The sequence below is a fragment of the Mauremys mutica genome, chromosome 11 (assembly GCF_020497125.1).
Source record: "Mauremys mutica isolate MM-2020 ecotype Southern chromosome 11, ASM2049712v1, whole genome shotgun sequence".
NCBI classification, from domain to species: Eukaryota; Metazoa; Chordata; order Testudines; family Geoemydidae; genus Mauremys; species Mauremys mutica.
In genome coordinates, this window is record NC_059082.1 from 21781219 (window position 1) to 21796842 (window position 15624).

Below are 15624 nucleotides of genomic sequence, written 5' to 3' on the forward strand. Positions count from 1 at the left end.
ACATTTCTCTCTCTCACACTCACACACAACCCAGAACAGCCAGTAGCCTCATGGTTAGGGCACTTAGTGTGGATGTGGGAGACCCAGTTGCAAGTCCCTGCTCTGAAACAGACTTGCCCCAACTTGAACCTGGTCTCCCACAACCCAGGTGAGTGTCCTAAACACCATTCTATTGGCTGTTCTGGAGTGGGTGTGTCTCTGGATCTGACCAGAAATTCCATTCTGGACCTGAGACGCCTTCCCAAAACTGACATGTTCCTGCAAAAAGTGTCAACAACTTGGCATTTTCCATAAAAAATAAAACAAAAACCCCATTTAGTCAAAATCATAGTCAACTCTACTCTGAAGTGATAATGATATGCAGGTGAGATAGTTGTTGTGCACTCTTGACTGCCTCATCTGTATGTTTTTCCCACAAATCCATTGCCACCGGGACTACCAGTTCCATTGCAAACCTGTAAGCAACTTCAAAAAAGCAGTCACTCTTTTAAGCCACTCGACAGACAGAGACATTTCCTTCTCTTCATCTCAAAAGCAGAGTCATTCTATTCTTCTAAAATTAAATTGGGTTAACATGCAAGATGGCAGCACCCAGTCTTGAACCAGTGACAGATGGTGGCAGATTTTAGGACAAGGACTGTGTGGGTGAGTGACTACAATGGTGCCCAGTGTGGGGGTTAGGCTAATGGAGAGAACTGTAGATTTATATTTGGTCTTGGTTGGACAGCCGGAATGGCAGAGGGACAGCTGGAAAGATGTTGATGCTAGTGAATAGCTAGAGCTCCTTCCCCTTAGCCGGGACCAAGTCTGGCCAAAGAATCCCCTGCCTGAAAATGGGCCTCACTGGAGTCCCTCTAGCTTGTGTGATCTCCCCCCGAGCATAGGGCTAGATTAGAAGTCTTGTGTATTTCTTTTGTGAGCAGCCTCCAAAATTCAGCCGTAATCCTTCATTTATCTGACCCATTTATGTTTATTACACACATCAATTTCTGCCTGTCTCCCCGTTCTGGAGTAGGTGGATTCCTCTTTGCCATCATTTTAATGTAAGGTTTAAAAAAGAGTAAGTGTTCATCCACTGATTCTTTCCTGCTGGCCATCTTGCAGAAGTGGGATTGATTCAAACTAAAGTAATTGCCATCTGGCATCTCCTGCTCTGCTTCCTGGATGTGCTTAAGGCTTTGAAGCACCCATAATACCTAACAAATGTATTAAACCCTCCTGTTCAAAGGAGGAAGATGCTTGGGGTTGATCCCACTGTGGAGCCATTCAGGGAATAGGAGTCCTGTCTGGCCCCACCGTACAATGAGGAACAGGGGAGGGGATGGGAGGAGGAGAGCAATGTAAATGGCGCTCCCCTGGAAGCAAGTCTGTGGGGGTGGAGAGGCTCCAGAGGATTCAGCTCAAGAGGGAGGGAGTGACTCAGCAGGAAACAGATTCCCAGTTAGGAGGAAGAATTTGCCAACCCCTCAGTTTTGTTTCCCTCAGTAGCCATATCGTCTGATTTTTCAGGACTGGTTCTGTCTTCACATACACAGTAAAATATACAAACTAACTTTGTTTGACTTTGATTAACTTTATTACAATCTTAAGGGAATAAAAGTGACTTGCTGTGAGTTAGGGATGTTTTGACATCCCTCTAATCAGTTACAGGACAACAAAAAGGGTCATCCCGGACAATCCCCCCATTTGGGGACAGCTGGAAACATTAAACCACATCATGGAACTAGTGAGGCCTGACTTTACAGGTACAGGGATTTGAATAGTATCACTGAAGTGTTTTAAAGAACGTTTAAAATATTATGTCTGTGAAGCACATAGCATATACAGCGTACCTGAGTGTGGTCTAAAGGGTTAATTGCTACTCATTTGTGTTGATCTGCAGAGCTCTCTGTGGCTTCGCCACACGTAATAATACAATGCAGTTATTCCATAATGATTCCTAAGTCATTTTTATAGGACATCATGTCTGTTTGGTTTATTAAACTTGTTTCATTAGTGTGGTGGAGTATCAGATCTAACTGAAGCTTAGTTATTTCAAATTAAAAACATTTAAAAATAAAAGAATCTACTTCAAACTTATAGGACAGTATTTTAAAAAGCACCTGAGTCCCAGTTTCAAAAGAGGGCTTCATCGTGTAGGAGCATTTCAAAGAGGTTTAGGGCTTGCCTGTTGGCGTGTGGCAAGCTGGAGTTTGGACGTACAGAGCTCTAGCCTGCTGCGCGCTAAATGGCTGCGTGGACCTTACCACCACACACTAGTAGCTCCATAGAGTGCTTTGGCTAGCGCTGGGACTCGAACCAGACTCCCAGTGAATGTGCTAACAACTTGGCGATAGCCTTATTGTCACACTCTCTGGCCCAATGACTATTTAAGTATTTATTCGAAGTGGAACAGCTTCCAAAAGAGAGATTGAGGGACAGGGTTATCCAGAATATCCTCTAGCTCAGTGGCAGGGCATTCACCGGAGCGATTGGAAATCTGGGTTCAAGTCCCTTCAAATCAGGCAGAGTGAGGATTTGAACCTGGATTGGGTGGCGGGGGAGAAAAGCCTAGATTATTAATCCCTCTAGGGTTTAAGCATTGAGCCACTCAGCAGCATGAGGATGTAGCTGGCTTTGTGCATGCTCACTGATGGAAGGTTAGGCACCAGCTGAACAGAGTTTTTGAGGTTCTAAATTTTGGGCTTAGGCACTTAAATCCTTTTGAGGCTTTAGGCCTAAATGCCATCACTTTTGAAAATGGAACTTAGACTCTTGAATCACGTAGGTGCCTTTCAGATTTTTACCCATTGTATTTAATACACGTGCAGCTCTTTCAGCTTCTTGTTAAATATCACAAAAGTGATGAAAAGCTCAGACTGACCACTGGAGACCTTTTCAGCGGTTTACAGAATAAATGAAATTTGTTTCTTGCAGTGTGGCGTGGCTGATGGAGAGGGATTTTTAAGTATTTGGCAAGTCAACCAAATTGTATCTAATCCTAAACCGTATCTGGTATGTAACAAAATCATTCTGTCTCTTTATAGGAGAAATGTTTAGGAACCAAGACTGAGTGTCTCTTACTTTACAAAGTTTCAAACAGGTCAAGAGCAGGTTCAGATAATGTGAATTCTTGATTAATGTTTTTCTCTGCTGTGCTAATTGGCAGACTTTATCAAAACAAGTATAGCGTTTGATGGACACAGCTTTGAAGAATTCATTTCAGAGTAAACAACAAGCTGAATGTGATTACAGCTATAACCTAAGCATTGTCCTTGAATTTACTTTGACTGAAATCTATTGTAGTGTATATCAAGCTTTTTAAAAAAATAAAATAAAATAACTTCACTCCTCTCAATTCTTTGCTGTTATACAGCACACAAAGCCGGCACTTAATTGTGAATTCAAATTGATAAAACATATTGTACTCTGTATTTGTCACAGTTTAATTACATAGTGAATTATTTGGGGATTTTTCTTAATACTAGAATTTCTAATAAAAATAGTTAAAATAATTTATCTTTTTGTTCTCTGCACTTTCAGTGTCGCTTCCTGTAGGGATTTTAGTCATGAATCAAAGTAAATGGGGTTTGTGTTTAAAGTCCTTGCTTGTGATATGCCATTAGTAGAAATACATATGACTAAATATATTGTAAGTGGTTAGAAACTTTGACGTATAGGTGATAAGATTGCATCTTGGTGATATTTTCATTGTTTCATTTTATAGAGTTGGCAGTGTCACAGTAAAACCACAAGTGACTTTGCATTCATTACCTCTTCAAGTCTAGTGGCTACATCCGGGCAGTCCAACGATAACAGGTGTGGTAAAAGAGTGTGCAGTCAAAAATATATAAAAATATCTAGGCTGAGAGGTTAAAGGTTTTCACCAAAGCTACCTGTCGTAACAGATCTTTGGATCTTGAAGCCAGAATTTTGAAGCCCAATGTTCTAAAAGCTGTTGAATTCCCCTACCAGCTGTATGTGCATGGCTGCCTGCTTGTGTGTCACTTCTGCAGTTACTTTTTTTCTGCAGACTAGTTCCCTGTATTCTGTTGGCTTCTCAAAGCTCCTTATCACTAAGTGCTAAATTATCCTTTTTCTCCCTTTATTTAGTTAAATATGAATTATTAAGGTCTGACTGCCTGGAATCAAGGGTTTTGGCTGAGCACCTCTTGTTGTTTTATTAGCTCTCCTGGTTTTAAAATTATTTCACTTTGGTAGTGTTCTTCATTTCTAATGTGGCTGTTTTTATTATTACTCAGTGGTTTCCAGACATCCCAACTGCAACTCGTTCTGACGGGTACATTTGTACTGGATTGGGGAGGTGCTTATTTAGTAAATGCAGGCGGTGATCCCGGTTGTGCCATTGAATGGCATGTATGTTTCCCAGCCTTCCTGTAAGGCTAACATCAAGGGCTTGTCTACATGTGCTTTAGTCCACACTAGCGTGTTGTGCACGAACAGCTGGTGCACACTAAAAGTTCCCTGTGGCATATTAATGTAGTCCTGTTTCAAACTGTACTATGTTGATGTGCACTAGGGACTTTTAGTGTGGAGGATCAGGGTCCACGTGGGCCAGTTAGTGCACAACACGGTAATGCAAACTAAAATTTAAACCTCTCCTGTGCAGACCAAAGCACTGTGTAGACAAGCCCTTAGCCTTCAAGGAAGCAGAATCAAGCATAGTCCCCACTGGGGACTTCAAAGTTTTTCAAAGGCTTGAATGACTGAATCAACTGGAGTTAGGCTTTTAACTGTCATTTGTGCTTTTACATGTCTTCCCCATGACTGCAAAGGTCCTGCACAAGCCCTCCTCAAAGTCAGTGTTTCCCAAACTTGTTTTGCCGGTTGTGCAGGGAAAGTCCCTGTTGGGCCCGGCTGGTTCGTTTACCTGCCGTGTCTGCAGGTCTGGCCGATCGCAGCTCCCAGTGGCCGCAGTTCGCTGCTCCAGGCCAATGGGAGCTGCTGGAAGAGGCATGGGCCAAGGGACCTACTGCCCACTGCTTCCAGCAGCTCCCATTGGCCTGGAGCTTGCTGCGATCAGCCGGACCTGCGGAAGTGGCAGATAAACAAACCGGCCCGGCCCTACAGGGGCTTTCCCTAAACAAGCGGCAGAACAAGTTTGGGAAACACTGGGCTAAGAGACCCATACTATCCCAGGGATCATTTAGCAAGTTGCCATCATTACTTGTTTTGTTTTTCCACCAGAAACGTGTGCTTATGGGACACTTTGGTATCCCCTGGTAACAGTCTCATTCACGGTAAGTAGTGCAGTAAAACACATTTCAGTTTTTTAATGGTTAAAGAATCAAGTAGGATTTGTGCATGGATTTTGAGAGGAAAAAGTTCATATGGGGCTAGACTAAACATCTGTATTACAAGTTATTCAGTGCATTACCAGTACTGATGGAGGCCATAAAATCTATTGTTTCAAGACACTCAACATGAGTCTACTTTTGTACATCTCAAAGTATAAAAAAAGAGGAACATCAGAAAAGGTCACAGGCAAGGCTGTCTTGTGAAGGTGTTTATAAATGGTTAAATATTTGAATGTAGTGGTTTGGTTTTGGCACCATATGTCCAAACTTTTTAGTCGTCATTAGTAACAGGTCCATACGTCTGCATGTAGACCTCTCCTGAAACTGGCACTTAATAACACCTTTCAGCACTGCCTTGAAGCAGGGGAGCTGTATATTGGGAGTTATGACTAAGATGATACAGGGCCTGTCCCAAAGAGCTTGACACTCTAATTCAGGCATGATGCCCACTTAAGTTTAACAAACAAGATCAAGGGTGGCCGCAAGGGTTACAGGAAAAAGATGGTGGAGGTTATGTGTGTATCTGTCTTGATGGTATAGAATGTTTCATGATGGATTTTTTTCCTCTTCATGTTAATAAAAATTGTGACGGGAGGATGATTTATTTGAGGTCTTGTGAGTGAGGGAAGCTGCAAGGCTGGGAAAGATTAGATGGTGTGATTAAGGTGAAAAGGGAGGGTGGGGAAGTCCAGCAACAGAGGAGTTGTGATTTGTGGAAAAGGAGCAGCGTGAGGGAAGGACATGCAGCCAAGAGAAAATGTAATAGTCTGAGTTTTGATAGGGGACACTGATAATGTCAGGATATTGCTGTCTGTGCTGCTTGATGTTGATCAGCTGGAGAGTGAAGGGCTCAGAGTGGGGCCTTGTTTTAGACCATCATTAGCTCCTCCATTGGTGTTCTTATCCACATGACCAGTAAAGACAAGGAAACTAGGCAGCCTTGGACTCGCCCCCTTTTCTTTATTCTGCTTGTTGAGGAATGAAGACCTTTGGGGCTGGAGTCTTTTTATATGCCACATACAGTAGAAAGAGGTGGATACACCTGACTGTGCCTGATATGGTGAGTGCTTAGCCATCTTATAACCCAGGTTGGGTCCAAGGTTACTGAGTATATATTAGTACAACAAATTGCCCCACTACTGATTATCTAAACAAAGCAATTCTGATTTAGCATTTGTGGTTAACTCTGTTTTTTAACAGGTGTTTAACAGATGTATTTGCCTCTGTTCAGTACTTTCATCTTTTACTTCAACAACTCAGAATTGAGTTTGTGCTTGAATTTTCTTGTCATAAAATTGTTTTATGAGTATGCATGTAGCTAGTAATCACTGCATTTGCTCAAGCAACTATACATGTATGTTACAGGTAGGGTGATTGTATTTCCTAAAGAAAAAACAGGACACCCCCGGCTGCTTGCCCGATGGCACCCCCATGCTGTTGCCATAATCCTGTCCCCTTTCCCTCCCCCCCTCAGCCACCTGCCAGGCTGTTGTCCAGTCGCTGGAACCTTGAAGGGCCCCCCTGCACAATGAGGGGTCCCCCACACATGCTGGAACACTGCTTCCCCCACAGCCCTGCCTCCCCCCTGTGGGGGTCTGGCATCTCTGCTCACCCTCCCCACACCACACTTTTTTCCCCCCCAAAGTGGGCATTTGTCCTGTTTGTCCTGTTTGCTCTTCTGATAAAGTCATCAAGGGCAAACAGGACAAATGCCTCCTTTTGGAAAAAAGTCAGGATGGCCGGGACAGGGCTTCAAAAAAGGGACTGTCCCAGCCAAAACGGGACATATGGTTACTCTCATTATAGGCACATTTTTAAAAATATGGGCTGTACAATATAGTTAGTTTCTTTACGGTGTCACAGAAGTGTGGGATCTCAGTTTTAAGAGAAAATGAATGAAGCAGAGGTCCTGAGGCAAAAATAGCATTTGATCACATAACTGAACATTATCATAATGCGTACACACAAGATGGCCAAATTAAGTTTGCACAACTTTATTTTTGGCATTTTCTAATTTTTGAGTGTTCGACTTTACAGCTTTCATCTTCTATTATAGTTTTTAATGTAATTTAACATACAGTATGATTTTTATATTTTCTCAATTTTAAACATTTCAAGCGGGATGTGTGCTTAAACTATAAATCAAAACTAACTGATTAAAGGAATAATAGAATCCATCTCACCTTACTTCTGCTGGCTCCGCAGCTCTAAGGAGTGTAAAGAGTAATACAAAAAAGTTTGTCATTCATGTAGCAGATATGACTGTATACACTCAAAGGGAGCATATCTATGTAGTAAAAAAGTGCAAGTCACCTTTCAGAATAGAACTGTACTTTAAAATTGAAAACTACACAAGACTACAAATCTGTAACAATCTTACAATATGTCTCTCAGCCTTCACTTGTCACGATCATGGTGCCACAGTACTTCAGTATGCACCTAAGCAGCAACTCTTGATTTCTGGAGGCAGGAAAGGATGTGTCTGCATCTTTGACATCAGACAGAGACAAATCCTTCATACCTTCCAAGCACATGACTCTGCTATTAAGGCTCTTTCACTAGATCCTTCTGAAGAATACTTTGCAACAGGCTCAGCAGAAGGTAACATGAAGGTAAGATTATTGAAGTGGCTGAGTTGTGATATGAATTTTACATGGAGAAAGCACAGTGCATTATGCTGAATTATTTATCTTAATTTATTACTGTCTCTTTCTGAATATGTTCTTGTTTTCCTTTGTATTTCATTTTCCTGCAACAGTGCTAAAGTAATTATTAAAATAGACAGCTAGCCAGTTGATCTGTAGGGTAGTCTCAGTAACTGTATGATATCAAATTCTAAATAAGAATTTTAACTAGTTGTATTGGGGTAGTGTCTAGGAACTCCAATCATGGGCCAGTACCCAACTCTGCTGAGACACTGCAAAAGCACACTCCCTGTCCCACCGTGTTTGCAATCTGAATACAAGAGGAAAGACAACAGGTGAAGGCAACAGACAGAGAGAGCGCAGACGTTTTGCCCTTCGCTAAGCCATGCTAGAGAGGTGCAGTATGTTTTATAGTCAGATAGGAGAACCCCAGCCTCCTACTGCCCTGGACCTACATCACTGAGCTTGAGGACTCTCCACACTTTCGAGAACTGAGTCCCAGATCAGAAACTCTCATCATGCACCAGTGTTAATGAAATTTGAGCCAGATTCTCTGCCCGTGTTCCAGCGGAGGGGAATTCTTACCTGACATAAAAGCAGTTTGTATGCCAGCTGCCACCCCCATCTTACGGGATAAGTCAGGAGTGGGGGCATGCAGGATGAGGTGAAGGGGAGCACAGCTTCACTGCATGAATTCACAGCTGGTGTATGGTCGCTTAAGAGACTGGCCAGCTGTCATCTATTAAAGCAGCCCCTAGGCTGCTCTAACTTATACCAGTAAAAGAGCATCTTGAGAATCCTGGAGCTGTACAGCTTCCTCTCTGACCATCCATATTTTCTCTCCCTTCTTCTGTGCTGAATGGGTTTTGATGCAGGAAAGGTTTGATCCAGATTCTCAATAGAAAGGGCACATTTTAACCTCATTATGTCTTGTCTGTCATTCTCTTAATATAGGTCTGGGGACTGACAGGCTACGGTTTAATTCATTCCTTTAAAAACGAACATGCCAAACAGTCCATATTCAGAAATATTGGTGCTGGAGTCATGCAGATTGAAACTGTGCAAGACAATCGGATCTTCTCCTGTGGAGCAGATGGCACCCTGAAAATGAGAGTTCTACCTAATGCTTTCAACATCCCTACAGGCATTTTTAGCATTCTATAGATTTATGCTGTTTAGTTCTGTTAAATAGCTACAATGCAGTAATATGCATTCATGAAAGGAATTATCGTACATTGCTTTCAGAGCAATTACTGCAGCATTAAATATTATCTGAAACAGAAAAGAGACTGACTTTTAAAGCAGGGTTCTTGAGCACTGCGTACATAGATTGGTGGGAATGGAAATGCATGTAGTGCATTGTAAAAACAAAGAATGAAACCTATTAAAGTCATAGGTAGGTTAGTGCTCAATAACCTACAGCGAGCCTTCTTTAGTAAGCATAGTACACAGATTCTAACAGTAGCCATAGACATATACAAGCACCATGGCGCTAAATAAAGTCAATAAGCAGTTTGTAATGTGATTCAGGTTTTATTTTTCTTCCAGTTCTTGCTACTAATTGAAGCATGTCTACAGCTACTCATTTAAAAAAAATAGACTGTTGTAATGAAGGGTATTCAGTGTATGGAAGAATTTGTAGGCCAGGAAAGTGTAATAGATGCAAAAGCTGTGGAATAATGTGCAATGAAGAATGTACTATGAGACACCTGTATCGTTTTATGCTGATATTTTTACCAGGTAGTATTACTACACCATTGATACTATACATTGCACATGAACACATTTTTAAAATGCGATGTTTTCTTAATTTGCACATTTTTTCTTTGATGGCTGTGTTTTCTATTTTCGAGCTCTGCCTTTACATTAGGAATGTAATGTGAACATTAAATGTTTGTAGTAAAGAGAAACATGGTTTTAGTTAGCTTTTAGTTTTGAAACCCTTATGTTTGTCCAGGGAAAAGTAAGACTTCCTTAAATGAAGCTATATAAGAGAATACCAATGTAATATACAATGCCACATTTCAGATGAATGTCAGGCTTTATGTGGCCAGCTAATAAATAGTAATGGTAATTTAAGTTATTACCAGAGCATACTGTATAAACTATGCAGAGTTCAATATTGTTTGCTTGTAATATACTAGCCACTGTTGTCATATTTAGATGTATTTTTCTGTGTAAACAAAAACCATGTTCTTAAGATACATGTTCTGTGTATTTAAATGTTAACTAGTTGTCCTACTTCTTCAATGAGAATTTTGGTGTCTGTGCAGCAATGTAAAATATAATGGGATAAAATGCACCTTTCTCCAAAGGGGATTTTAATTGCAGGTTGTGAAGTATGGATATGAAAGAAAAGGAAGTGTCATTTGTTAGTTTTACCTTTGTAAGTTAAATAAATTCCTTTTATTTCATGGAACAGGTTAGTTCCTGTGCAGTCTTTTGTCTTGCACTTAAACAGTCTTGTTGAAACTTCAGTATTATGATTAGATCTGTAGTTACCATTAGAGCTAAAATTGTCACTGGCAAGAAAAAAGGTTTGCAGTTGGACTTACTTTTGTGTTTCACTGCTCCCAAGGGGTGCAAGATTAACAGAACTGAAGTTCACTTTCTACAGCACAGGCAGCTGCACTACACACTCTTCTTACACCATCCTGCCAGTATGGTTCCTGTCACTTGGGTGAATTCATTCTCCTTCCTGCTTGTTCAGTCCTTGGACTCTGATAAGGTTACCCACAGTGGTGTTAATTTGATGGAAACAGTAATTGGTCCGAGACCACTAGTTCATTTGACATGCATCACATCAGAAAAAAGTTTCCCTTTCCAGCCTGCATTAAATTTGCCCTAAAGGTGAAAGGTTTCCGAATCCTACTGCTATTTTTCCTAGCCAGAGTGTCCTCAGTCAGTTTAATTACAGTAGTAGTAATAAATATCGAGCTCTAAAATGTGAAATTTAAAATGAGTACCGGTATTTTATGTAGTCAAAATGAGCAAAACAAAAACATTCTAAATTATTTCTAGTTTAACATCCTAAAGCTAAATTAAGTAGATTCAGTATATGTGATTCTTTTTAATATATTGAATTTGCAACTTAAGGAGGATGTTACTCACAAAAATGAATTCAAATATAGTGCAGCAAATGACAATATTTAATGCTTCAGCTATTTGTTACTGGCAGCAGTTCCTGCTTCACCTAACCACTGCATATTTTGAAAAGTGTTAACATAACTCAAAGTAGTTAGTTACGTACCCAGGCACTTGTTACACACAGAACACGTTCAAACAATATCAAAGAATCTGACTTCAACTTACAAACATCAAGGAAAAGCAAGCTTCAGGCAGAAATGCATCCTTAGAACATCTACCTTGTTTTTGTTTTCACTGCCTGTTTTAGTGATTAGGTTTACAGCAAAATACATTGAGCAACCTTCCCATTAAGAGAACACTTTTATGTTATATGTAAGATTCCCCCATGCTTTGTCTGGATAATGATTTTTACTATGGTTATGTGAAGATGAACTTTCAGCTGAAACCCATAAAGGCAAAGAAACTTGGGTTCAGAAGTTTAACAACATCACACACACACTATATATAGAGAGAGGTCATTCAGAAAGCTTAAAATGTGCTTTAAACTATAGCGATCTGTTCCTCCCACCATTTGGAAATCAGTCATTGATGCAGTTAAGAAGGAAGCATTGTGGTAGCCATGCTAATATAATAGATTAGAAATGGGAAGAATGTACTTATATGGAATTGAGGGTGTTATTTGTGAGTAAGAATGCTCATTACTCTGCCCACTTATATATATTTTTATGCTCCCTTTTAAAAAAAGTTAGTTGTTTACATAGTCACAATTCAGTTCTTAAGAGATAAAGTACAGCAGCGCACAGAGAAAACAAGTACTCCAGCTGCAGTGCCTTTCACTCTAATTCACCCTTACCTTGGAAGTCTTTGGTGGGGTTCAACTGTGATCAGTGAGCCTTGTCCTCCTCAAGCTCCTGAAACAGCTTCCAACAGCTTGAGGTGGTGAAAAATGACCAAAAACCCAGAGGGCTGCCCGCCTGTCCTTTTATAAACTACCAGTCTCCTCTGTCATTCACAGCAGGTGAGCACAGCCCTCTCACCAGGTGATTCCCCTGATAAACTAACTTCTGGCAGAAGACAGCCTTTTGTTTAGGAGCCTCCTATTTGACTAGAGAACTATCAAGATTTAACAACCTTACATTGTTAGCCCTGGGCTACTACCCCCACCCCCCTTGGTGGTTTTCCAAGAGGTAAAACATCAGAGAAGGTAGCCATCTCCCAGAGTCAAAATGGCATCTGCAGGCTGATACAAACAGATGTTCATAATTTCAACAGAATTCATTTGTTGTCCACAGAAAATTTCCCCAAATCATCACCGAAAGCTGTTGTTCATAAAGACCCTACCTTTTTCTATAGACAGTAAGATACATTGTAGCTGGCACAGTGCTATTTTGTGACAACTCTAAAAAATATGAATGACAGTGAGAACAGAACCCATTCAACAATGTTCCTTTGCCTGGTGTTTAATTTGAAAGGTTGGTGCTGACTTCTTTTTAGTGTGTGGGCATTGAGATGGGCAGGGGCAAATTGCTAGTGAAGGTCACCTGCCTGTGCAGGTGACTGCATTGATGGGGGAGGTTTCCATCCTGTGATGCTTTTCAGGCCAAACTCTCAGTTTAACATAGTATAGGTCTGATAATCATATCCAAAGTGCTTTTCTTTTTTCAAATGAGATATGCACTAGCAGCTGGCTGGTACAGCCATTCCTGAGAACTGTTGATTTGTTTTTATCAGCTTGTAAAGATACCAATGGATCTGAAGTTAATTAAATTCCTTCACACAGAGCTGTTGAACACATGGATGTTGAAACTCTGGCCTATTTGCCTTAAACACAAAGGCCTGATTCGCCTCTGCCTTATGCTGTCATATACACCCATTTAAAAGTAGATGTTAAATGCTACCTTTCTAACTGGTAACATATTACACCTGCTTTGCGCAAGTGTGACTACATGACAGTACAGTCTTCATTTGTGACTAGGAGTTTTGTGTAAATTTGGGAGAAAGATGAGGTTAGCTCAAGATAAGCAATCAAAAAAATGTTAAATAAAAGGAGCTTCACCTGCTCTGACTACATTTCCTGTTGTAACACCTCCTCCCACTGAGTACCTAAGTTCACATGTCACTAGCCATCATTTACATCACCTCTGTTTGCTTTTTGGTTATTTAGTAGTTAGCCAGATTTGTCAAATTTCAGGATTCTTGCTTTTTTCTATTGTTTTTTCTATTTTGATTTATAAATATGGAATGAGTTTTTAATAAACTATTACTTTGGTCTTTACGGTATTTACTTTAGTACAAAAATTACTCTCCCTGATCATTTTAATCGCTGTACATCAATTTTTAAAAAAATATCACAACTAAACAGAATTCAGAGTTGATGCAAAGAATTAAATGGAAATGATACAAAGAAGCTTATTTGTAAACACTGTTTAGACATTTATACTAAGCTATAATTGCTGACTAGAAGATAATTGCAGACAGTAATTGCAAATTAAGAGTAAAAACAGACCCTATTGAACATAGTATTGTAGAATAATCAGTATACAGTAGATATAATTATGGCCTGCATAGTAGGGAAAAAACAAAAATAAGTTTTAACACACAGCTCTTTCTCTATAAAGCTAAGAATTGCCTACAGAATTTAAGTATATTTAAATGACACAAAGGAGTCTGGTCTCCCCTTTATGCACACACAAACAACCACTAATCTTCAATAGAAAATGTGTGTGTATGCTGCAGGGAGAAGATGTACATGACATAGCTTTAAATAACCTACTTAGCCCAATACGGCCAGCATGATGTATCATTTTAAAATAGCATTCAGCTGTCAAAATGTACAGAGTATTGCATTAAATAGCCATTTTCCCATGTATACAAGTCTCTATCTCTTAGACTATATGAAAGCATAGCAAGAACAGATTGTGCTGATCTTAACTCAAAGCTTGCATCGATTTGCTTCTCTCTCAACAAATCAAAAGCAAAAGTTACCCTCATATCCTTGGTATCAGTAACATATAGCACTCCACATGCTATAAATGCATTGCCAGCTTTGGACTTGGGGTAGGTAGTGTTGATATGTTGAACGACTGAAAATGTCTCTTTGTCAATATGTGCTACAATGATATTTTCATCAATACTTGAGGCATAGATAATCCAAAGACCGTTTTCATCCACTGCCATGTTGAAGTACGTCTTGGCGTTAGAAAAGAGGTAGTGGCGACCATCGTGTAAGGCATTTTCAATTGTCAGGGTTCTGAATAATGCTGTATCAAGCGCAAATCTGAAAGGAAACAAGATAAATATTTAAGATGCTGGTTTAAGAATTTGCTTTTCATACATAATTTGGGTAAATTCTTAGTAATGAAGAGGTCTCTCGGGAAGAAGTGTCTTGCCTTTAAAATTTTTAAAAAACAGGACAAAACCTTTGCTCGGAGGGTTTAGGATTTCCTGACAAAAATAATCATGTGTGCTTGTGTCACACTGCTTGTGCTTACTAGTGGGAAAGCATCCTCTCCGTGTTTAAATAAATACTATGATAATTCCAGGGGCGGCTCTAGAAATTCCGCCGCCCCAAGCAGCGCGCCGCCCTTCCCTGGTCCCGCGGCCGGGGCAGAAGTCCCTGCGGACGGTCCTGTGGTCCCGGGGCTCCGGTGGAGCATCTGGAGGCATGCCTGGGGGAGCTCCGTCTGAGCTGCGGGACCAGCGCACCTGTCGCAGTCATGCCTGCGGGAGCTCAAGCGGAGCCGCGGGAAGAGGGGACCCTCCGCAGTCATGCCTGCGGCAGGTCCGCTCGTCCCGGGGCTCCGCTCGACTTCCCGCAGGCATGACTGCGGAAGGTCCGCCGGAGCCAAATGCCGCCCTGCCCCGACAATGCCGCCCCACGCGCCTGCTTGGCGCGCTGGGGTCTGGAGCCGGCCCTGGATAATTCCATCGAAACAGTCAATAATCCTTCATCTGTCTTCCCTGGAGAGCTGTCTTGTGAGAACATTGTAACAAACCAGGCATCCAAAACTCCCATCTCTGTCCTTTAGATTTGTGCCCCGTCAACTGCCGCCCCCAGTTCTGGTTTGGTCTTTCACCTTTTCTGGGGGAGGTGAATATGGTGGTTAAAGTGAGATCAACTAGACCTTGCACCAGATTTTGAAAAGCCTAAGGTGATTTTGAAAAGCTCACTAGGCTTCTAAAGACCATTCAAATCTGGCCCCAGGTACCCAATGAATGAGTCTCTAGCTATCTAGGCTTTGTACCAAATTCATCACCATAGTAACTGAGCAGTTTACAAATATTCAGGCTCTCAGGGCTAGATTCAAAAAGGGGATTCTGATACCTGAGATCAAAATTTAGATCCTCAAAACCCACCTAGCCCTTTAGGCACCTAAAATCCCTAAGCACCTACATTGCCACTGGTGGTCATGCACAAAGCCACTGAAGTTCTGGTGCTGCCAACCACCTCAGTGCCTGAGCCTCAGTGGGATTCACAAACTAGGTGTTCCCTACCTATCTCACCTGTGATAATTCAGTAGGTGTTTCCAGAAGCTGCCTAAAAGAATGCCTTCCAGACGGCATGAGGAGGTGCCCCACTTGTGCCCAACAGCCCG

General features: G+C 41.1%; 2 protein-coding genes across 11 annotated transcripts in view; one reads left to right on the forward strand and one right to left on the reverse strand.

Annotated features, from left to right (window-relative positions):
* Positions 1-10140, forward strand: part of DMXL2 (Dmx like 2) — a 114967-nt gene extending 104827 nt beyond the window's left edge. The window contains exons 40-44 of the mRNA XM_044980982.1: positions 2917-2994; positions 3707-3798; positions 5188-5240; positions 7692-7909; positions 8897-10140. Coding sequence (XP_044836917.1) covers positions 2917-2994; positions 3707-3798; positions 5188-5240; positions 7692-7909; positions 8897-9106 — 651 coding nt within the window. The 3' untranslated portion in view covers positions 9107-10140. The remainder of the gene's footprint in view (positions 1-2916; positions 2995-3706; positions 3799-5187; positions 5241-7691; positions 7910-8896) is intronic.
* The window catches only part of GLDN (gliomedin), a 226113-nt gene that overhangs the window by 74764 nt on the left and 135725 nt on the right, over positions 1-15624 (reverse strand). For 3 of the 10 annotated variants that reach the window (XR_006572589.1, XR_006572588.1, XR_006572587.1), the window contains exons 10-11: positions 11883-14306; positions 10498-10662 (exon numbers count right to left, since the gene is read on the reverse strand). Coding sequence is in view for 2 of the 10 variants with exons in the window: in XM_044980977.1 (XP_044836912.1) it covers positions 13847-14306 (460 nt within the window). In the remaining 8 variants the exon portion in view is untranslated. Of the gene's footprint in view, positions 1-7479; positions 7505-10497; positions 10663-11106; positions 14307-15624 lie in introns of those variants that run through there. The other 7 variants (XR_006572591.1, XR_006572592.1, XR_006572586.1 and 4 more) reach the window with 4 other exon arrangements.